At 51.7% G+C, this 22,349-nt stretch overlaps 1 protein-coding gene across 4 annotated transcripts in view; it reads right to left on the bottom strand.

Annotated features, from left to right (window-relative positions):
- TACC2 (transforming acidic coiled-coil containing protein 2) overlaps positions 1–22,349 on the bottom strand; it is a 196,431-nt gene that overhangs the window by 111,111 nt on the left and 62,971 nt on the right. For all 4 annotated transcript variants that reach the window (XM_034663378.1, XM_019805138.2, XM_019805137.2 and 1 more), the window contains exon 5: positions 6,919–7,044. In XM_034663378.1, the coding sequence (XP_034519269.1) occupies positions 6,919–7,044 (126 nt within the window). The remainder of the gene's footprint in view (positions 1–6,918; positions 7,045–22,349) is intronic.

The following is a 22,349-nucleotide window of genomic DNA, read 5'->3' as shown; positions in this document are numbered from 1 at the left end:
CCCTGAACGGGCGTCTCAGTTCCTTCCCAGTACATTCTTACCCTCTCTCCCTCCGCAGAGCAAACCTACGCTCACAGAAGGAAAATTACCTTTAAGCTTGACTCAAGCAAAACAGTCTACTTAAGACGGGAAAGGGCAGAAGCACCATCCCAGAGCTACACGAGGGCTGCTGGTCCAGGTCAGGAATTGCCACCCCAGTCACCGGCGGCTCCGTGGGTCCTCCTTCCCCGCGCAGGATTCCTTCCACGCCCTCCCAGGCCCTGGTGACAGAGACTGCAGGGGAACGGGGAGCAGAGGACACAAGGAAATTCATCTCAGATAATCCAAGATTCAGGGATTTCTCCCAAGAGTCCGTTAAAGCTGCTCAAGGCCCGTGAAAAACCAAAACAACAACATCACATGTTCATTTGAAATATGAACTTGTCAATATTTGAACGTGGCCAATGGGGGCACTTTGTGCGTCTCCATCTGACAGCAGCCGGCTGGACCAGAACCTCAAAGGCCCTGAGCAGGCACAGAGATGCACCCCAATTTACTCAGCCCGATGGGGACTGGTCACGCGATGGGATTTGTCAGCATATGCCTCCCGCGGATCTCTTTTAACTGGCACAAAGGAATTCCGTTATTTATTTTTAAGTTTTTTGAAAGTCTGTTATTTACAGAAGCTCTTTGGGTAATCCCTTTCCTTTTTTTTTTTTTTTTTGAATTAATTTATTTATTTGAGGGAGAGAGAGGTGGGGGAGGGACAGAGAGAGAGAATCTCATCAGACTCCACGCTGGGCGTGGAGCTGGACGTGGGGATTGATCTTATGACCCTGAAATCATGCCCGGAGCCGAAATCAAGAGTCAGATGCTTATCCAAGTGAGCCACCCAGGCACCCTTGGGTGATTCCTTTTCTAAATTAAACAAACTAACCAATAATATCTTCACTTTGTCATTCAGTTTTCTGTAAGGCACTAACGTAAAGGTTCAGCTAAACTCTGTGAGGCAGTTGAACCCGCACGAGCAAACCCACAGCTGAAAATCCTTTTGTGCAAATGGATGCCGCCAAAATAAACCTAATGACTTGGGAGCAAGAAGACAAACTGAAGCTGTAAGTCAGTACGAATTCCCCGTACTTTCAATTTCAGAACGTTCTGAATTGGGAAACTCTCGAGGAGGCTCTGACACTGGGCAGGGCTACCTCTGCTCCTGGCTCTTCCGTCCCACAGTGGGAATCAGACACTTCAGCCACCAGCTGGGGCAGAGGTCTCCCACCCTGTGGAGCTCTTGGTAGCCAGACGGGGGAGGGGAACAGCCTCTGGACAGGACTGCTCCCCCCCACCCCGCCCCGGTGTGGACCCCAGACCAGCAGCACCATCCCCTGGGAACTTGTAGGAACGCAGAGTCTTGGGCTGCTCCCCAGAGCTCCCCAGCCAGAAGCCCTATGGACAGGGCAGCGGTGCGTGCTGTACCCGGGTTATTTTGATGCACACTCAAGTCTGGCCTCCAGGGACATGAGTCAGGTGAGTAGCTTCCCAGCGGTGTCGAGGGAGCCCTCCAGGGTCTAAGGACACCCTCCGCTTGGATTCCTGACTGAAGGAAAAGCAGAGGACATTCTGGGATGTAACCAGAGTGCCTGGCTTTACTCTGTTTAATAAGTGTGATACAGCTGCAAGGTTTCATTTAAATGATTCCACGGCTTTAAAAACGTTTTCGAAAGTACTTAACAGAGGGAAGTGTAAGTGGCCACGGACAACGTAGTCATTTGCAGAATGTTCTCAAGGGTCTGGGCCCAGGGAAGCTCACAGCACAAAAGGAAGCTCAACCAGTTAGAGCAGGTTCCCAGGCTCTTCCCTGAGGAAGGAGCACGTTTGGATGTCCTCCAGTGGCTGTACTAGGGGAGAAGGGGTGCATCCAAATCCCTTCCATTTTATCTGAGAATGCCTCCGAGATGGGGTGCCATCTCTCTTTTTTCCTATTTAGAAAGAAGACGTTGTTTAAGAGAAGGATATGGCACCAAAGAATTGACAGACAATTGAGAGGGAGGGACAAAAGTGGCTTAAAGCAAACCCTCCAGCCCCACTTTAAAAAAAATATTTTTTTTAATTTTAATTTTTAAATTTAAAGTACCAACCCTGCTCCTAGGGGAAGCAAACCTCTAGAGGGGACTGCTGCTGCCTCCCCTCTGCCCTGTTTCCTCCAGCTCCCCAGGCCTCGCCCTCCCCTCTCCTGCTCCTACTCTCAGCAGGACACAGAGGGGGATCAGACGGGGGTGCTATGGTCTGGGGGTGCTATGGTCTGAATATGCGTGTCCCCCTCAATTCCCAAGTTGGAATCCTAATCCCCAATGTGCTGGAATTAGGAAGTGGGGCCTTTGGGAGGTGACTAGGTCCTGAGAACCCCTACCAACCGGATTAGTGCCCTTCTAAAAGAGACCCCACCGAGCTCTTCAGCCATTTCCCCTACATGAGGACACAGCGAGAAGTCTGCCACGTGGAAGAGGGTCCTCACCTGACCACCGACCACCGGAATGGCCGTCCAGCCTCCAGAATGGGGAGCAATACATTTCTGCTGTTTACGAGGCCCCTGGTCTGGGGTGCTTTTTACAGCAGCTCCAACAGGCTAAGACAGGTGGGCTAGGCCAGCAGGGCCGCTGCCGAGAAAGTTCAGGATGCCCAGAATGCCCTTCGTAGTTATTCCCACGGATCAGCAAGGTCAGGTGTGGCAGATTCCTTTTTTTTTTTTAAGACTTTATTTATTTGACAGAGAGAGACAGAGAACAAGCAGGGGGAGCAGCAGAGGGAGAGGGAGAAGCACGCTCCCCGCTGAGCAGGGAGCCTGACTCAGGGCTCGATCCCAGGACCTTGGGATCATGACCTGAGCCGAAGGCAGACGCTTAACCGACTGAACCACCCAGGCGCCCCAGGTGCAGCTGATTCTTGTTATTCAGGGTGGTTACATTCTAGAGAGGTATCACGGACGCCGAATTAGCCAGTTCTGAACCGCTGGTCCCAGGGGTTATGATTTGGGGTCCTCGAGCTTCTGGTCACAACACTTTTGTCAATGGGTCACTACGTAACGTGCATTTCTATGTGAAAACACTGTATTTACTACACGTCATGGAATTCACAGCCAACAGCATCATCCTCACGCCCAGATGAAGTTTGCCCAGCAGCAGCATTTCCTACGGAAGGCTCACCACAGCCTTCTCGCACTGAAATGCACTCTGCAGCATTTCAGCACTGTATTTGGGGGCCTCTTTAAGCAGTGAAATCATGAACAAAAAGCACAACATTACAAAAACCGTGGCAGTAAATACACCTTGAAAGGGCGCTTGTGTCCAGCACGAGAGCTGGAATAAGACGGGGCATCTCGCTCTATCTCCTCCTCTGGGAACATGCCCCCATACGACTCAATTTCCTTGCTGCTCTGCACATGTTCACAAATGACATGAAAGAGCCATGAGCATTGATCGAGGGGTTACAAGTAAATCTTCGTGAGAGGCAAGTTCACCAATACGGAAGCAACGAATAAGGAGTATTTTGTGGAAGCAGCCGGTGACCAAAGCCAGACCAATCCCTGCTCCGATGAGAACTGCCTCTTTTCCATTAATTTCCAGTAAAAACAAGATAATGCAACTCCGGACAAAAGTTCAATAACTCCGGCCGGGCACCAATGTCGCTCACTGAACTCTACCTGAATGTCTCTACTAGGAAATGAAACCAGAAAGCCGGCCCAGTTCTCAGCGCGGATACGATCTGTACCTCACCCCTGGTTCCTTCCTGCATCCTGTGATCACTCTCGGTCATGGTCAGAGGTGACACAGCTTCTCTCCAATGCGTCACCTTCCTTGGACTTGAAAGAGGCCAGTGATGTAGGTGGAACCCACGCACCGGGGAAGGAGGAAACGGGCTCTATCCGCAGCCAGAGAAGCTGAGAACGCAGGCTTGGCAGGCAAGTGGGACCTGCCTCTAGTCGCAGCTGTGCTCACCAGCTCCGTGCCCTTGAACCCATCCATGTGACTGAGCCTCAGTCGGCTCACATGTCGAAGGGCAAAGGGGTCCAGGACAGAACCCCTCACCTCCTAGGGGTGTTTGTTGGAGGATTTACAGGGACACTTGATGTGACATGCTCAGTATGGTACTTGGAGCAAAGGAAGTGCCTTCTCTGCAAGCTTTAAGAGCCGTTATCACTGGCCCCCTGGACAGTTGGGGACACGTCATTTAAAATACAGCCTCAGGGGTGGGGGGGGGACTTCAGCAACACGGACCAAGACCCAGGGGCACTTTAGTTCTTCCTGGAGCCACAGAGCTGCCCAGCCAAGTCCTCCTGCACCCAGTCCTCAGAGAGCTTCCCCTTACCCCTCTGGGTCCCTCCATAAAATGGGGGGATGAAGATGATCTCAACCCCCTTCCAGGACTCGCTAAGGGAGGGTGTGCCCCACCAGCTTCCCAGGTTGGGGTCAAGTGGGAGCACCTGTTCACAATGGTTTCCCTAGTGCCATGCAACACTGCAAATGTTTTAGTGATACAAACATAAATCAAAATGTCTGTGTGGAACACCTCAAACTGACACAATGTCATATGTGTATGGAACCAGAACAGACCCCGAATAGCCAAAGGAACGTTGAAAAAGGAAACCAAAGCTGGAGGCATCATAATCCCGGACTTCAAGCTTTATTACAAAGCTGTCATCATCAAGACAGCATGGTACTGGCACAAAACCAGACACATAGTAGATCAATGGAACAGAATAGAGAACCCAGAAATGGACCCTCAACTCTATGGTCAACTATCTTCAACAAAGCAAGAAAGAATAACCAATGGAAAAAAGACAGTCTCTTCAACAAATAGTTTTGGGAAAATTGGACAGTCACATGCAGAAGAATGAAACAGGACTTGGACCATTTCCTTACACCATACACAAAAATAGACTCAAAATGGATGAAAGACCTAAATGTGAGATAGGAACCTGTCAAAATCCTAGAGGAGAACACAGGCAGCCACCTCTGTGACCTCGGCCACAGCAACTTCTTACTAGACATGTCTCCAAAGGCAAGGGAAACAGAGGCAAAAATGAACTATTGGGACTTCAACAAGATAAAAAGCTTTTGGACAGCAAAGGAAACAGGTGACAAAACCAAAAGACAACCAACAGAACGGGAGAAGATATTTGCAAATGTCTTATCAGATAAAGGGCTAGTATCCAAAATTCATAAAGAACTTATCAAACTCAACACCCAAAGAACAAATAATCCAATCAAGAAATGGGCAGAAGACATGAACAGACATTTCTCCAAAGAAGACATCCAGGTGGCCACAGACACATGAAAAAGTGTTCAACATCAGTCGGCATCAGGGAAATACAAATCAAAACCACAATGAGATACGACCTCACACCAGTCAGATTGGCTAAAATTAACAAGTCAGGAAACAGTGGATGTTGGCGAGGATGTGGAGAAAGGGGAACCCTCTTACACTGTTGGTAGAAATACAAGCTGGTGCAGCCACTCTGGAAAACAGTATGGAGGTTCCTCAAAAAGTTGAAAATAGAGCTACCCTATGATGCAGCAATTGCACTACTGGGTATTTACCCCAAAGATACAAAGGTAGTGATCTGAAGGGGCACGTGCACCTCAATGTTTATAGCAGCAATGTCCACAATAGCCAGACTATGGGAAGAGCCCAGATGTCCTTGGACAGATGAATGGATAAAGAAGATGTGGATATATATACAATGGAATACTACTCAGCCATCAAAAAAGAAATCTTGCCATTTGCAATGACATGGATGGAACTAGAGGGCATTATGCTAAGCGAAATAAGTGAATCAGAGAAAGACAATTATCATATGGTCTCAATCATATGGGGAATTTAAGAAACAAAACAGAGGATCATAGGGGAAGAGAGGAAAAATAAAACAAGACAAAATCAAAGAGGGAGAAAAACCATAAGAGACTCTTAATCATAGGAAACAAACTGAGGGCTGCTGGAGGGGAGGGGAGTGGGGGGCTGGGGTAACTGGGTGATGGGCATTAAGGAGAGCACGTGATATAATGAGCACTGGGTGTTATACGCATCTGATGAATCACTGACCTCTAACTCTGAAACTAATGATACACTGTACGTCAATTAGTTGAATTTAAATAAAAAATAAATAAATGAAATGTGTATAACACCTTAAACTTATCCAACGTCATACATGAATTAAATCTCAGTAAAACTGGAAAAAATGTATGTGTATATATACATGAAATAAACCTCTATGTATATATATAAGGGGAGTGGGGTGGGGAGGAGCAGGTGTGTAGAGAGATGGGGGTGTGTATGCACACGTCCTGGCATCTGAGCCAAGTCCTGAGGCTAACTCTGAGCAAGCCTGGTTCAAACAGAGTACGTGCTAGTGGGGTTAAGCACAGTACACTTGCACATCTGTGACTGCTGTGGGGTTGCTGGGGCATGAAGTGCAGGTGAGGGAAGACCCCCCCCCCGCCGCCCCCCGACCAAACCCATTTGCCAAGCAAAGGCACAAGGACCTGCTCCCCTTCCCCCTTGTGCTGCCTGCTCCTCTCTCCTTCCACTGCCACCAGACGACAAAACAAGCAGCTAACTGAGCTCATGTCCTGGGAGGTCAGAGGCAGCTAATTAAGTCATTCCTTGGCAAGGTATAAATAGCGCGCCCTCTCTCCCAGAGGACTTCTATTTTAAATAGGGGCCCTTGACGATCACAAGGGAACAAATCTCTAAAATGCCCATTGGGTCAGGGTCTTCCTGGTGTCCCCTGAGCTCCCTAAGGAAGGGGCCCTAGCCCTGTGTAGGAGGGACATCTAGACCTAGGTAGGGGTGGGCATGCAGGGGAGTGGAGAGGAGGGAGGCAGCTACAGGGCCTGGGCCCCGGGGTCCCACTGCCAGACGCAGACCCAGCCCCCACTGTACCTCTGGGCTGTCAGATCCCTGGAGACCTGGCTAATGGCGTCACCATGGTGTGAAGAGGCAGCTAACAGTGGGTCTTCCGGGTCCTCAAGGGCAGCTGGCTGGATGACATCATCTGCTACATGTGACCTGGGGAGAGGAGAGAGAAAAACCAAGGCTCAGAAATGTTCCTGAAAGTTTTCAACGTGTTTGAATAGCACATTTTATCCGGACCGTGAGCAGGGCCTCAGGGCCTCCCTTTCCTCCAGCGCAGGGTCTGCTGCTATTCCAAGTGTGGCCCACAGGTGGCGCTGGCCCAGGAGCGCTTTGTTACAAAGAACAGAAACCCAGAGCAAGTGGAGAAGCCTGCAGAGCAACTTGATAGAATATGTTTGCGTGCTGAATCTAATAATAAAAGTCAGGGTGCTATAAAACATTCTACAACGCACAGGACAGCCCCACCACAAAGAATTATCTAGCCCAGAATGTCAGTAGTGCTCAGGGAGAGAAACCCTGGTCGTGAGTCTTGTTTCATTTTCTAGTAATTGCATTTTTTAAAGTTTTGATCTATATGCATTAGAAACAAAAAAAAAAATTTTAAGACTTTTATTTTTAAGCAATCTCTACACCCAAGGTGGGACTCAAACTCACCCTTCGATCAAGAGTCACACTCTGAGCCGGCCAGGCGCCCTGAAACTTAAAACTTAAAGACAACACTGGCCCTTCATCCATTGAGAAGGTGGACACCAGAGAGCCTCCAAGAGCAGTTGGCTTTGCAAGTTCAGAGGGACACGGGTCACTGTCACACCCTGGTCACGCATCAGCCCACTCTGCTGGGAAACCCCTTCCATAATCGGGTGCGTCTTACTAGTTCATCAGGGAGGACCATGAGTCTGTCTTTCTGATGAACTTGGCTCTGGGCACCAAGTAGCAGGACTGTCTCTTTCATTCCCTGAGTGGCTATCGATTGCATACCGACTCTTAGGCTGTGAACGACGAGTAAGAGCTGGGCCGTGCTAGTGGAGTTGAAAGTCTTAGGCGAGAGTCAGACATTTTTTCTTTTAAATGCTTATTTATTTAGGAATGATTGCAGTAACCACTAAGAAGGAAAGATACAAATGGCTAAGAGAGTAAACCAGGAGGTCTGGGCCAATAACAGGAGTAGGGGAACATTTCCTTGCAGAGTGGTAAGCTGAGGCCAGCCAGCCAGCTCAGCGATAACACCAGGAACTGTTAGTCTAAGTGCTCATAGATACCACCACATACGATCCTCACAGCGGCCCTGTGAGGTGGGCACGCTCTTTATCCTCATTTGACGGATATGGAAACCAAGGCACAGAGAGGCTGAGTAACTGGTCCTCGGTTGCACAGCTGGTAAGGGGCAGAACCAGGTTACAAACCCAAGCCTGACGTCAGTAGCCATGTTTTTAACCGCTGCTCCAGGCTGTGTCCCAAAGGTTGAAGAGTAAAGGAAAGGAAGAGTGCCTGCAGTAAAGGAAGTCACATATCTGAAATCCCAGAACACGAAGGAGTTCAGCATTTGGGAGCAATGAATGCGAAAGGTCCCTGTTGCAGGAGTCTGGATGATGGAGACTAGGAAGGGGAGAGGTGGACAGGAGCCAGACCCCAGGGCCAGGCCGAGGGACTGGATCCCAAGCCAAGGAATTAGCCCAAAATGTCTACCCAATGCTCAGCCACAAAGTACTGCTCTTGGCCTTGAGATGAATGAGAGGCGGGGAGGCCCAGGGTGAGTTTCCTGAAACTATATTTTAAATATGATTAGAGCAGCCCATGCCTGTGCCCACACCGTACTAGTTATTCCCGTGGACCTTGTGATGCTCCCTTCCTCCTCCACTGCCCCCTCTCCCAGCACCATTCCAAATCCCCAGAATAGGATCCCAGAGCCCTGGGACCACGCCCAAGGAATCCAAGAGAAATGGGTACGGGGTGGGGGGGGGGAGGAAGGGCCCAGCCTGGAGGAGATTTCTCAACTAGAGGCACTCGTAACTTTCCAAAGTCATAAGAAAACCTGAGTGGAAAAACATCACCCAGGAGCTCTGGCAACACACACTGAAAGCCATACAAGACTTTGTTTCCTTCAACACAGTCATTGTACTTTGAAGAATTTATTTTAAGGAGATGATTAAGGGTGTGAGCAAAGATCTGATCGTAACTGTGACCATAATGGCAAAAAACAAAACAACACAAAACAAAAAAACTAGAAACAGCCAAAATGTCCCACAGTAGGGGACCGCGGATTGTATCAAGGCACAGCTATAGAAGGACTCGTTGGCAGCTGTTTAAAAAAATGGAGGTAGATCTCCGTAAACCTAGAGGTAAATGTGCCCATCGTAACTAAAAAGAGGTTTTAAAACGGTCAGTTGCATGACCCACATTTCATGTGCGCGTATCAATGTTTGTCCGTGCACACATACGTATATCTGTCCACGTGTACAAACACGCACAGGAAGTGTGCAGCAGAGTGAATGAGTAGCAAACAATGAGGGACGATGTGCGCCAAGATGTGGACAGTAATTCTCTTTCACTCGTGAACTTCTGAATGTTTTTTTTAAAGATTTTATTTTTATGTAATCTCTACGCCCAACGTGGGGCTCAAACTCAGAACTCCAAGATCAAGAGTCGCATGCTTCACCGACGGAGCCAGCCAGGCGCCCCATGAGGCTTTTCTCCTGTTGGATTTATCTCTAATTTCTAGTTCGGTGCTGACCGTGCACTGCTTTTACACGCAAAATAAGAAAGCACAGAAGGACGATTTCAAGTGACAGGGAACAGCTTCAGTTTGCACTTTACTCAGGGAAAGTTTTCAGAGCTGGGACAATCAGAGTAAAGCCCACTTTTGTATTCATGCTCTCCATGGGGAGGACCCAGACTTGTCAGGCTCCTCCCGAGGCAGAAGTGCAGCCACACCTCACTCGTCAGGCACCACCTCACTCCCAGGAGAGGATGTGGGGGGTTACAGATCTCTGCCTGCACATTCCATGGGATGGCGCTTTTATTTTAACTCTTCGGGAAGAGTTATGCTTGAGAGCACATTGGACACGTGTCTGAATTTTCTGAACATAGAATCTTGAACATAATGAAATGTTTTCTCAATGACACACGATCAGCATCTCAAGTGACAATGACATCAGCGCGGAAATATGCTATGGGACTAAAAGCACAATTGTACGTGAAGTCAAGAGGGCTGTGTTCTAGACCGGCCCCACCTTGGGATCTCAGCCAGGTGACTTTTCCGTCTGTAAAAGTGAAGGCACTGGACTGCCTGGTCCCCAAGGACTCTCCCAACTCAGTCTTGCCCCTCACTCGCAGGCTGGCGGCCAGTCCCTCTGCTAACTCACCCGACTCTTGTCTACTTTCTGCCTTCAGTTCTCTGCTTCTCTTGCACAGACTAAGACGTGGCTGAGGGTGTTGGAATAGTGTGTAAATCAAGAGTTAATAAGCACTGATAAACATTTATAAACCATACATCATTGTAATCATTTAAAAATATAGGGGCACCTGGGTGGCATAGCGGTTGAGCGTCTGCCTTCAGCTCAGGGCGTGATCCCGGCGTTGTGGGATCGAGCCCCACATCAGGCTCTTCCTCTATAAGCCTGCTTCTTCCTCTCCCACTCCCCCTGCTTGTGTTCCCTCTCTCACTGGCTGTCTCTATCTCTGTCGAATAAATAAATTAAAAAATCTTTAAAAAAAAATAAGTGTGTATATACACACATGTTAGCTGAAACCATATGAAATTGCTAAAAAAAAATAATAATTGTCAAATTCGCACTGTACCATCAGCTCTAAGGCCTTTTTGTCTTACCTCCTAGTGCCCCAGCGCCATTCCCGATGGCTAAGAACGGGGCAGAGCTGACTTCTGGGTAAGTGGAGGAATTCTTATAAAGCCGTTCTTCTTGGACCAAATGCAAGAGGCTATAAATGGCTTCTAAATGCTACCAGTGGTGGTGCTCACGCTAGGGAGACTGAAATATTTTTCAGAAGAAAAAAAAAACTGTCCGAGATTTTAACCACCAGCTGCTACCAGCAGCTGCCAGGACCAGCCCACTATAAATTTAGTCAGGCCAGCAAAGGGTTGATTTTCCACTGGAATGTCAGGGAGGGACCTTGCTTCAACAAGTGCTTCTCCAAAGGGCCGTGAGTCACCCTCCCATCAGAGATGGAGGCAGAGAGGATCTGGCGTCAGAGAGGAAGGCAGTCACCTTCTGGACTGAAAAGCCAGCACCTCAGCTCTACCCACAGGGTCTGTGCCTCAGGAAGAGCCCCAGGCTGAATCTCCTGGGTATCGCTGAATAATGATGACCATGAATACCAGTGATGGGAGGTGATGGACATGTTTACACCTTGATGGTGATGAGGGTGTCACAGGTGTGTACGCAGCTCCGAACTCACCGAGCTGCTGACAGTCAATAGGGAGAGCTTTTTATGTGTCAATCATACCTCAAGAAAGTGGTTTAAAAAACAAATGGGATGGGGGCGCCTGGGTGGCACAGCAGTTAAGCGTCTGCCTTCGGCTCAGGGCGTGATCCCGGCGTTACGGGATCGAGCCCCACATCAGGCTCCTCCGCTATGAGCCTGCTTCTTCCTCTCCCACTCCCCCTGCTTGTGTTCCCTCTCTCCCTGGCTGTCTCTATCTCTGTCGAATAAATAAAAAAATCTTAAAATAAAAAATAAAAAATAAAAATAAAAAAAAAACAAATGGGATGGCACACTCTAGAGTTGACACACTAATTAAGAGCATGGCAAGTTCAAAGTCTAAAGGAGAAGCGGGAAGGGTGCTGATAGAACAAACTGCCGTAGAAAAACAGAGTTCCCTTAGGCGGGGTCGTCTGGAAAGGGAGGAGTGGGGCAAGCAAAGCACTTAACAGACAGATGAGTGCAAAGAGCTTTCCAGATTAAAAAAGAAGAAGAAAGAAAAAGCTTCTCCGTCCTCTCTCTCTGATGGTTCAGATGGAAAGCCATTAGGCTTCTCTTCCCCTCCCATGGACAGGGCAAGGAAGGTCACAGGAGAAGGGACGGAGGCTGTCCCTGTGCTACCTACAGGGAGGGTAACAGATAAAGAACCCTATCCAGGGTAACCGGAGCCAGGTCTTCACAGGCAGAGAATCTGCACGTACAGAAGATGATAAGACTCCAAACACCCTAGAGCTGTGTGGCAATCAGGCATGAGAAAAACACAGAACTAGGTGTAGAGGTGAGTGTGCGCACGCACAGACGTCTACTTCCCAGCTCCCTCTGCAGGGAGAGGTCAGTCGAAAGGACATTAAGAATTACCTCAAAGGGGCTGCTGCTAGCCAAATCTGGGACCACTGGAGCATAAAAAAATACAGACACTAAGGGGTTATAACCCAACAAGCAAAGTAAGAATCCATGAGTTCACACAGATACAAATGCACCAAAGGGGGAGAAGGAAAAGTTCCTCTTTCCGGTATAAGGCCAACTTGGAAACGCAGGAGGAATGATGAAAGCCGAATCACCATTCAATGGTGGTCATGTCAGGCAGCCATTGAAGGACGCTAAGGCAGGTGGGTGGTTTCAAGAAGTAAAGGACATTGTGTGGAGAAACCAGGTGGGCACCAACCTGGCCAGGTGTTGACCAGGACTGCCATCCCTGGTGGTGGGACGGTCACAACGCTGTGCTCGTGGATGTGACCCCCTGAACGAAATGGCCAGCCAGAGGCTGGTCATGAGAAAACTTGGGATCGACACAGTTTGAGGGATTTTTCCAGAATGAAAGAGCTGTATTCTTAAAGCTCACGAAAGATGAGGGGAGACTGAGGAATTCTCCCGGACTGAAGAGAGTCCACAAGCATACAATCGAATATGACACATGGTTTTGGACTGGATCCTGGATCAGATGGAAAGGGGACAAGCTGGTAGGTCTGGATGGGTTCTGAAGACTAGGGGTACAGGGGCACAGTGTATCCATTTCCCAGTCGCATGGCTGTATTAGTGTCATTCCGGAGTGTCCTCGTTTGGGGGAAATGAACACTGGCGTGTTTATTTTGGTTTCTATTTTGGAGGGTGATAGCTTCATGTTTGCAACTGGCTCTCAAATGATCCAGAAAAAGAGAGAGGATAATACAGGGGAACGACCAAGCACATAGTGGTGAAGTGTCAATAACTGAGGCAACTGGGCAAAGCGAACATGGGAGAACTCTACTCTCCTTGTGGCTTTTCTGTAAGCTGGAAATGATTTCAGAAACAACCGCTTCCTAGACAAAGGCATGCGGGCAAACAGCCACACCCCAGGGCCCCAGAACTCGGTTTGGATTCTGGAGGACACAGCAGGGCGTGCGATGCGGACCGACACCTGGGCAGCTGGGGCCCAGGCCAGCTTAGAGAAGGTCTCGAAAGTCAGGCCAAGAATCTGTTGCTTGGGTGGCAATGGGGAGCATCTAAGATTTATGGGCAGGGGAACAGCAGAATTTTCGGGAGGTAGGGCTATGTTCCAGAGCGGAGAATAACCGGGAGAAGAAATGTAAGCCAAGCCATGGGGCGGTTCAGGTGCGAGGTAACGCTGGATGGGCGGCTGGCACCTGCAGGAGAGCTGGGATCTGTTGTGCGAGAGGCTTCATGATGTCCACCTGGCAGCAGGTGTTGGGGGTCGGGGAGGAGACGGGGAGACAGCAAAGCTGATTTGGGTTTTGAGTACCTAATTGGCTGGAAAACCACCTTATTAACTAACTGCATGCCTCCCTCGTACATAATACCTTAGACCTCCTGTTCTGTTGTTTACTTACTATTTATCTTTCGATGAAGTCAGTTCGGTTTAAAAGAATACTCATCATTCTAAGTAATAACATCGGCAAGGCTGTGGTTTTGACGTGCTACTTTTCCTTTTCTCTAATACACAGGTCTTAAAAGGACCAGGAGCACGCAAGCTCAGGGCAAGCGCCCTTGCGAGCTACGCGCCACACTCTGGAAAACACTGGGGCAGCACTCAACGACACAGCTGAAATAGAGTTCACATCTGCTCACTCCGCTTTCAAAAAGAGAAGCCGAGCCTGTCCTAAATCAGCAAAATGGAATCTTCTGAAATCGCACATCTTTATGAACTGCTGGTCCCTCGTGAGCTTGGCATGACCCAGCTGGCCAAGGTGAGGAGCGACAGGAAAGGCACATGACACACGGGGCACATGTGCGCATCGTCTTCCGATCTCGCCCTTGGCGTTCGGAGACGAGAGCTTCATCCTCTGGCACGAGGAGCGGGCATACCTGAGCTCTGCTTCTGCCACTCCTTGAGAAGCTGGGCTTACCAGGCATCCACCTGCTCAGGACAAGCGATGCTTTGCTTTTTCAGTCCCAATGGAGAATAATGAAGTGTTCCTTTTCTGATCTGGCAAACGATGAAGTGGGATGAGTATGACCCGGCAATCCTGAAGGCCAGGTATAAGAGTTGAGCTCGATAGATAAAAGGATTCCTAAAACCAGAAAGTTCCACCATTCCTGGGAGCAGAGGAGCGTGAGACCCTGACAGATAAGGGGCCTGACAAAGGTCTCAAGCACAATCATTTTACTGTCGATGACAATATTTTAGCGTGTACTAAACGTTGTAACAAAAGTAAATAAGTACAATAAAAGGACTGACGATAACAGTAAATCATAAGAGCAGCTAACATTGTTAAGCGCTAAGAATGGGGTGCAGAGCTGTGCACACCCTGTGTTCATCCAGCCCTTCGAAGGGGTGAAAAGCGGTCAGAATTTGAACCCAGGTCCCAAAGCACAAGGGCAAGTCCACAAGATCAGGCTAAGAACAGGAAGAATCTCCCACACGACTCCAGGAAAAGCAACGTGTCGGAGAGATCCCCGAGCCCATGTCAGGGAGCACAGAGATTTTCCACTCCCATGTAGGAAAGTCCAGCAATCGAAAGATTTGCCTTCAGTTAAAAATAATAATAACAAAATACTAAAAAATTTTTAAAATAACTGAAAAAAATACACAGCTACTTATATTTGTATAGTATGTTAGATCTCCGCCAAATGGTGTGTTTTGTGATTCTTCACCACCCCTATGTAGTTGGCAGACAACTTATTTTCTAGAATAGGAGACTGAGGCTCATGGAATTAAGTCACTTGGCAAAGAGACACAGTGGCAAGAACCCAGGCCTTCTGCCACTGAGCCCGTCCTCGTTATGGGAACCCACACAGTGGCCCTGGCCGTTCCTCGAGCGGGGGCACCACAGTTCCATCTGAGTTCAGCTGCACAAGGAGGCAGAGGCGTTGGAGGCCCCTGGGGGGAGAGGGCTCTCAGGGGCAGGGGAGGAGCACTGGGGGGTAGGAAGAGGGGACAGGCCAGCAGGGGGATCATGGCTCCAGCAACAGGAAAGGACCCTCCACCTTGTTCCCTGCGATCTTCCCAGCCCAGAGTCAGCATGGAAAACACTGACGGGGATGAATGAATCACAAGAGACAGAGGCAATGGGAGGCAAGCCAGTGGCATTAAAGAGGTAACAGAGTTCCAACAATGAGGGTGACACCATGTGACATTTTACAGACACTTAACATGGAACATTTGTCCATTTCAGTTGTGAGCTGGGCTTTTCATATTTCAGGGCCAAATTTTTAAGGTGTCAAACATTTTTTTGCACACTCCTGGTAAGCCCTGGGCCTCGGTACTGGGCCTTTGCTGATGAAGAAATAAGGCCCCACCCCCGTTTCCCTGAGAGGCAGGATGGGGCATGGGGCAGGACACTGGGCCCCCATTCCAGCAACAAAAAGCAGGCTCCTTTGAGCCTCAGTTTCCCCACCTGTCAAAGAAGGCAATGGTAGTCCCTACCTGGACAGGGAGTGGCAGGGGTTGAGGCCAGTCCCAGAACTTTCCTCCAGCGAAGGACACAGCCTGTGGGACGTGCTCCACAAAGGAGCAAAGGATGGCAACGTTACTACAAACACAACAGAACAGCCTAGAGGTGCTTTTCCACAGTCCACGCGCCTGCCTCCTCTCCCCTCAGGCCCCGACGTGGGCTTGCTGCTCTGTCACCACCCCCAGCCCCCGGCTCTGTGTGAACATCAGCACAAATTGTAGTATTGGAATGAATACAGGTGACAACAAAGGGAACCGGTGTTTATGAGCACCTACTATGTGTCAGGCACTGGACAGGCCCTTTGTCACCTTGAGAAATGTCACTCTACCCAGGGCCACACTGACCTGAGCGCCGTCCTGGCTGCTCGGACTCCAGACCTCCTGGGCAGGCAGGATGCACGGCCTCAAGCAGCATCCATCTCAAGGATGTGCAACGAATAGTGGCAGGCAAAGCAGCCCGTGGGGTCCGCCTTCCCAAGGAAAGCAGGTAAACAGCCAGCACCGGGGGCGCTGGGCAAGACCCTTCCCTCCCCGGGCTGCGGGCGCCTCCTCCATAAAAGGGGTTTGGACTGTTCATCAGCCCAGCGATTCTTCTGATCTGCAAACCCTGAGGCTCGACAGGTACAGCCCCTGGGCTGGCTGGAAGTGATGGCCTGCAGGAAGCCCTGGGTAGTGCCTCCTGGGCCAGGGGCCAGGTTCCGGGTTAGGACTTTAAGGATGGGAGGAGGCAGGGGGTGACCTGCTGACCCAAGGTTCCAGCTCCCAGGAGACCTGGTGGTGGCGAGGAGGTGCAGAGGGAGAAGCTCTTTCTCATACACAACTTAATCACACCTTAAAAATGGCTATCAATCCCACCCCCCTTGGGGTTAGTGAGCCCAAGGACAGAGGTTGATGACAAGCTCAAAGGGGAGGAAGTCATTCCAGGAGGAACAAGGCAGGGAGGCAGTACCCACTATTCTTTTCAAAAGGTAAAGAAATGACCCCACCCAGGTGCCGGGACAAGCCACACGGTCAGGTGAGCGATGATGCAGTTGACCCCTGATCAAAGGGACAAAGTGAAGAGAAGACACCTGCCAAATGGGCCAGCACTTCTGGGCTCAGGATCCCGGCCAAGGGGGACCGACTTCTCCCAAAAGCCAGGGCAGGGAACCCACAGGTGCCTCAACTCCCCCAGAACAGTGGTACAGAAATCAAACTGAGTCATCGTGGACTGGGGGGCAGAGAGTGTGGTGTAGACAGCACGGGCTCGAGAGAGGACAGAGCTGAACCTGAACCCAGCTCTGCCGTTTACTAGCCATTTGGAGCCCTGGGCAAGTTCATTAACCTCTCTGGGCCTGTTTCTGACCCTGTGAAATGCAGACAACTTGTATAACTTGGAAGGATTGTTAAAAGAAAGCAGAGCGCAAAGCATCTGTATGGCATGCTGTCAATCTCATAACAGGTCCTCATCAGACAGCCGGTGTTCAATAAATCCATGCAGACCGTACGGATGCTCGGAAGCAGCAATGACGCAAAGATGTTAACAGCTGTTGCCACCAGAGCTGCCTGGCTGCCGCTGAATTCAGGCCAGAGATGGCTCCCTCTCTCATTTTTTCGAGCCGAGAGCAGGCATCTCAGCTCACAAACAAACCGAATGCCTGGAGTTTTACACAGATGAGGCAGAAGTGTAGTTGCTGGTTTTTTAAAACCTTGCTGAGTCCTCGGTTTCCTTCGATGGTCACAGATCTTTCCCTGATTCCAAAACCACACGAGGCGCACAATTATGCTGGATGGCTCTCCCTACCCCCAGAATGCAGTGAGGTCCAGACCTTGTACAAGGAGCAAAGGCGTACGCCCCACAGTTCCGGGGGGGGGGGGCAAGACAGACAGTCACTGCCCCTAGAAGCCAGAAGCTGGGCTCTGCTGAGCACGGTGTTAGGCCCAGGGAGGGTAGGAGAGATGGGGTAGCGTCTTGTCAGCCCTGGAGCAAAGAGACCTGGCACATGGCTGACCCCCAGGCCACCTCGAGCTCGACGCAGGGAGCCGTCAGATGCAGCTTCCTGGGCCTGGTAACTCACAGGCGAGCGAGCTTCAGTGGAGGCGTGCAAGGTGACATCGGGCCTTTGCCTGTTCAGTGGGAAGGAGGCAGGTGGACGGCAGGCAGCCATGGGATGCTGAGGATCAGAGGAATAAAAGTAGGAGGGAATAGATGCTCCCGCCCCGGGCATGAGCCAACCTCTTACTGCCTCTTCTCAGTTTGGAAGGGGGCCCCGTTGGGAGAACTGGCATAACGTGAGCCAAACCCGTGCCCTCAGGAGGTAACCACGCGCTCTGAACGACACACACCGCGGGGGCCTCCTGGGCCTCCAAGGCCCCACGTGAACGCAAGCACGCCAGGAGAGGGGGGCTGAGCGGGACCAGAAATGGCCAAATCTGCACAAAAGCAGGTGTACCAACCGCTTCTTCTTTCCACTTTTCCCCCCAGACTTGCTCTCTGTGAGCAGAACTGAAGGGAGTTTCCTATTCGTTTATTTTTACTGGTTTTCTGGGGAAAATATAAATGAGCAATTAAACGGGAGGATGGGCAAAACAGAGAGCTGGAGAGCCGGATTCGGAATAAAAGAGAACCCCGTTCACTAGCACACCTCCTCATTTCCACTTGAAAATAATACCAATAAAAATAAGCTCTCGGAGGTCTTAGGAACTCCCTTTCATCATAACCAGGTGAAAAACAGAGCCAGGACCTTCCGTGTGCACAGCACTTCACAGTGTGGCAGGTATTTGCAGGCACATGATGGCACTTGCCCCACAGTCCTTCGAGCCAGGCGGGCAGGGATACGTGGATATGTGTCCCCACTGTTAGGAGACAGAAGTCAGGACTCAGAGACGGTTAGTGACCTGCCCAAGGACACACAGCTGGTAAGGCTGTGGCAGGGATTCAAATACAGGAGCTCAGTCTCAAAACCAGAAGCTTTGTCTGTACAGCCTCTCCCGTCCCAGGGAAAACCTAACTTGGGAACTTTGCTTTCTCTGGATTGGCAGCACTGAATACCCTTGCCAAGCGCCAGACTGAAGGCGTAGACCAGAGGGGACCAAGAGGAAGGGAAAGGGGACAGAGCTGACACTCAACATATGTCTAATGAAGCTTTCACTGCAGATCATTGGTCTCGAGGCCCTGGCACATTTCACTTGCCCTCTCTATTTTTAGAGCCACTTCCCTACAAACTGTTATTTCGCCAGGTCACCTTCTTCATGCCTTTCCTTTCTCCTGAATGGTTCCATAATCCTTGGGCTGTTTTGTCATCCCAGTGAGCTGCTGTGGAAATGATTCCTGAAGTTATAAACAAGGGACTGTGACCTCGGTGGGGAGGGAGACAAAACCCAGCCACCGAGCCAGATGTCACATACCACAGTCACAGGTCACAGTGCAAGAGACCAGGGCACCCAGCTCTGTGGCCTTCCCCTTCTTAGACTCGCTCCTCTGGCCAGGAAGAGTCAGACACTCTAACACCAGGCTCCTGGACCTTCCCTTCACTGTGCAAAAGGCTCCTGGACCTTCCCTTCACTGTGCAAAAGGTATTGGGTTTGTAAACCCAAACCACGGTTAACACACACACACACACACACACACACACACACACACACACTCTTAACCCAGCCCTGGGTCTCTCCCAGCCTCATCCACACCCGCAGTCTGGGGCCTAGCAAGCCCACAGACCCCATCGCTCCTTTTCGTGGTAGAGTTGGTCTCTCTCAATTCCCCACACCCTTGCAGAGTCCTCTCCAGGGGGCACTACTGGCATTTGGGGTGAGGCATTTCTTGGTCGTACAGGAATGTCACATGCATAGCATCCCAGACCCTCACCAGTGGTGGCCGCGGCAGGCGGGGTGACAACCAAAGCCCCCTCATACATTTTTGGCCATCACCTACTGGGTGCTAGCCGCGTCATAAAGCCTGCCCGGCATGTGTATGCCCAGCTGGGTGTCTCTCTCTCTCTCTCTCTCTCTCTCTCACACGTTCCGCTCCTTGAAAGTGCGCGCACACACACACACAGACACACACATACATACACATACCGCTCCTTGAAAGCAGGAACTGTGTCTTACTCACTTCAACCACGGACCCCCCCCAGGCTCCTGTCACTCTTGTGGCGTGTACTGCAAACCAGGCAGGCCCTCCCTGGAGCAGTGTCTGTCTCCATAGAAATGACAAACATAAATAACCACAATACACAGCGGGATGGGACCACAGAGCCCTCAGGACTTAGCTGAGACAACACCGTGCCAGGTGTCTGGGATCCCGGGTTACAGTCCCACCTTCACATGTGACTCTGGACTTCTCTGAGTCTCCCTTTGGGCATCTGTAACATGCAACTTTGATCTTTGCGTCTCCTTTCAGCTAAAATATTTTAAGTGCTCAAACTTAGAGACAAAAAGGATGGAAGTGAAGAGAGGGGCCAGAGGCCAGTTCCTTGCAGGTTTCCCAGGGGGGCGCATTTGCTCCCTGGATCTCCACAAGCAATGATGCCTGTGTGGGGGTTGTGCCCCATGGTGCCTGGGCTACCTTTACGTGAGGGACTAGCGACAGTGCAGGAGCGGAGCGGAAGAAGAGGCTCAGGGTAGCTGTGGCTGGGTGTGGCATCTGCACTAGGAGGGCAGTTCCTGACCTATTTCCTGCTCCCGCCCTCCTCTGAGGAGAATGTCTGAGCCCAGGCTGGAGCCTGTGAGCAGGAGCTCCAGGGGACTCACCTGCCCAGCACAACCGGCCCTATTCTCTGCAAGAGCTCCCAGCCGGAGCTCCAGATGAGAAAGCCCGGGGGGGGGGGGGGCCTGTCCTGGGCGGTTGCCCACTCCCCAACCCCCAGCAAACCCTGCCTCCAGCTCCACCCACTTCAAAACGGGCCCCTGAGAACAATGGTGAAGACTCAACTTCGAAACATGTAAGTGATTCAGAGTGGATGAAACCACAGATGAAACCAGCCTCAGGACATGGCCCCAGACGTTTCCAAAGTCACTTCCAAATACTACAATGAAAACAGCTTTTGAAATGTGGCTTCACGGAGAATCCCAGAGAAATAAGAACAGAGAGTTCTCTGCCTTCTAACAAAGCTCCGCCCTCTTCTGGCATAAAACAGATAGAAAGCGGCACCAGGACCCTGGATTTTCCAGTACCGCGCGGGCAGGCGCTTGGGACAGCCGCCTGCACCCCTGCACACACTGTCTGCGGGCCAGCGGAGCCCCTGGCTGCCCTTCCCGAAGGTGCCCTTCCACTCCCACCTCCCCAGCCCACCCCAGCCTGAAGACACATTTTCTCACAATGTCTATCTCCGTTGTGTTTAACTACCTCCCCCCCAAAGTCCTGTCCCAGCAACTGACGGAGTCAGAAGATAACAACTACGATAGCACGGTGACAATGATGGTGGTGATGCCACTTTAAGCAAAGACAAGCGCCGAGTACAGCAAACCCGGCGCAGCCGCAGCCTGTGCAGGCAATCAGTACTTTTGAAGTCGCTTTTTCAGGACGTCCAGAGGCCAAGGAAGAGTCACGCCGCGGGGCCGGGGAGTCAAGGACGCCCAGGGGAAGCTCGGCGGGTCACGTGCTCGCCGGAGCCCTTAAGTGCGCTCGGCCCCGCTGACGTAACTATTCGAGAATTTAAAAGTCCCCAACTCGGAGGAAATGTAGTGCAGTTTTATGGCTCATCCACGCGCAGCCGTGGACCGCCTGGGGTGACCCCGCGCGACCGGGTGGCACCACTCGAACTCAGAAGGAGCCCCCGCGGGGGTGGCGCAGAGAAGGGCCACGGTCGGGGAGCCACACCCCCCCGCGGCCGCTGACCCCGGTCCCGAACCCCAACTGCAAGCGGGGACTTCATCTATGGGCGGGGACCGGGGCACGCACCCCAACATCGGGCGGGGACCCCAGCTAGGATGAGGACCGGGCCACGCGCGCAGACCCCAGCCACGGGCGGAGACCTTGACCCTCGGCGGGGACCCCAGCCGCAGGCCCGTACCCGGACCGGTCTCACGGACGGAGCCAGCCTCCCGGGGCACACGCCCGGGACCCGCCGGCTGCCCCGCAGACACACTCCTCTGCCAGCAGGGGACCCAAATGCGTGTCTCGCCTCTTTCCTGCCCTTAGCCAGTGCCTCTTGGGGAAAGATCAAGTGAGCTTCGGCTACCACTTCCAGCACGCCTTTGTCTGGCGGCCAAGGTCCCGGGGACGCCTGTCTCCTCGTTGACCCGGGGCGTCCGCCCACCCGCCCGCGGCCGCGGCGCACTTACCCGCCCCGGGCGTTCGCGGATGGCTCGCGCGGAGTCGCCTTCCTTCGGCGACACGACTGCCAAAGAGCCCCGAGCTGCTGAGTTTCCCGAGCCGAGCGGCGGCGCGCGGAGTCCCCCCGGCCTGGCCGGCGACGCAAACTTTCCCGGGGCAACGGCGCGGGGCGGGCGCGGCCCCCCGAGGGTCGGGCAAAGTTGCAGCACAAAAGGCCAATGACTGGGAGCGCGGCGGCCGGGCCAGGCTCCTCCCCCAGCTCTCGGCGCTCCGAGCGGCCCGCGCGCAGCCAGCTGCTCGCGCAGGGCGCCCGCCGCGCTCTCCTCCCGGGCCAGGAATGCGCGGGGCCGGCGGCGGCGCGCCCAGGAGCCCCGGGGC

Source organism: Ailuropoda melanoleuca, chromosome 6, assembly GCF_002007445.2.
Source record: "Ailuropoda melanoleuca isolate Jingjing chromosome 6, ASM200744v2, whole genome shotgun sequence".
In the NCBI taxonomy this organism is placed as follows: Eukaryota; Metazoa; Chordata; class Mammalia; order Carnivora; family Ursidae; genus Ailuropoda; species Ailuropoda melanoleuca.
Note: the sequence above shows the minus strand (reverse complement) of the source record. Positions and strands in the feature narration are given on the sequence as shown.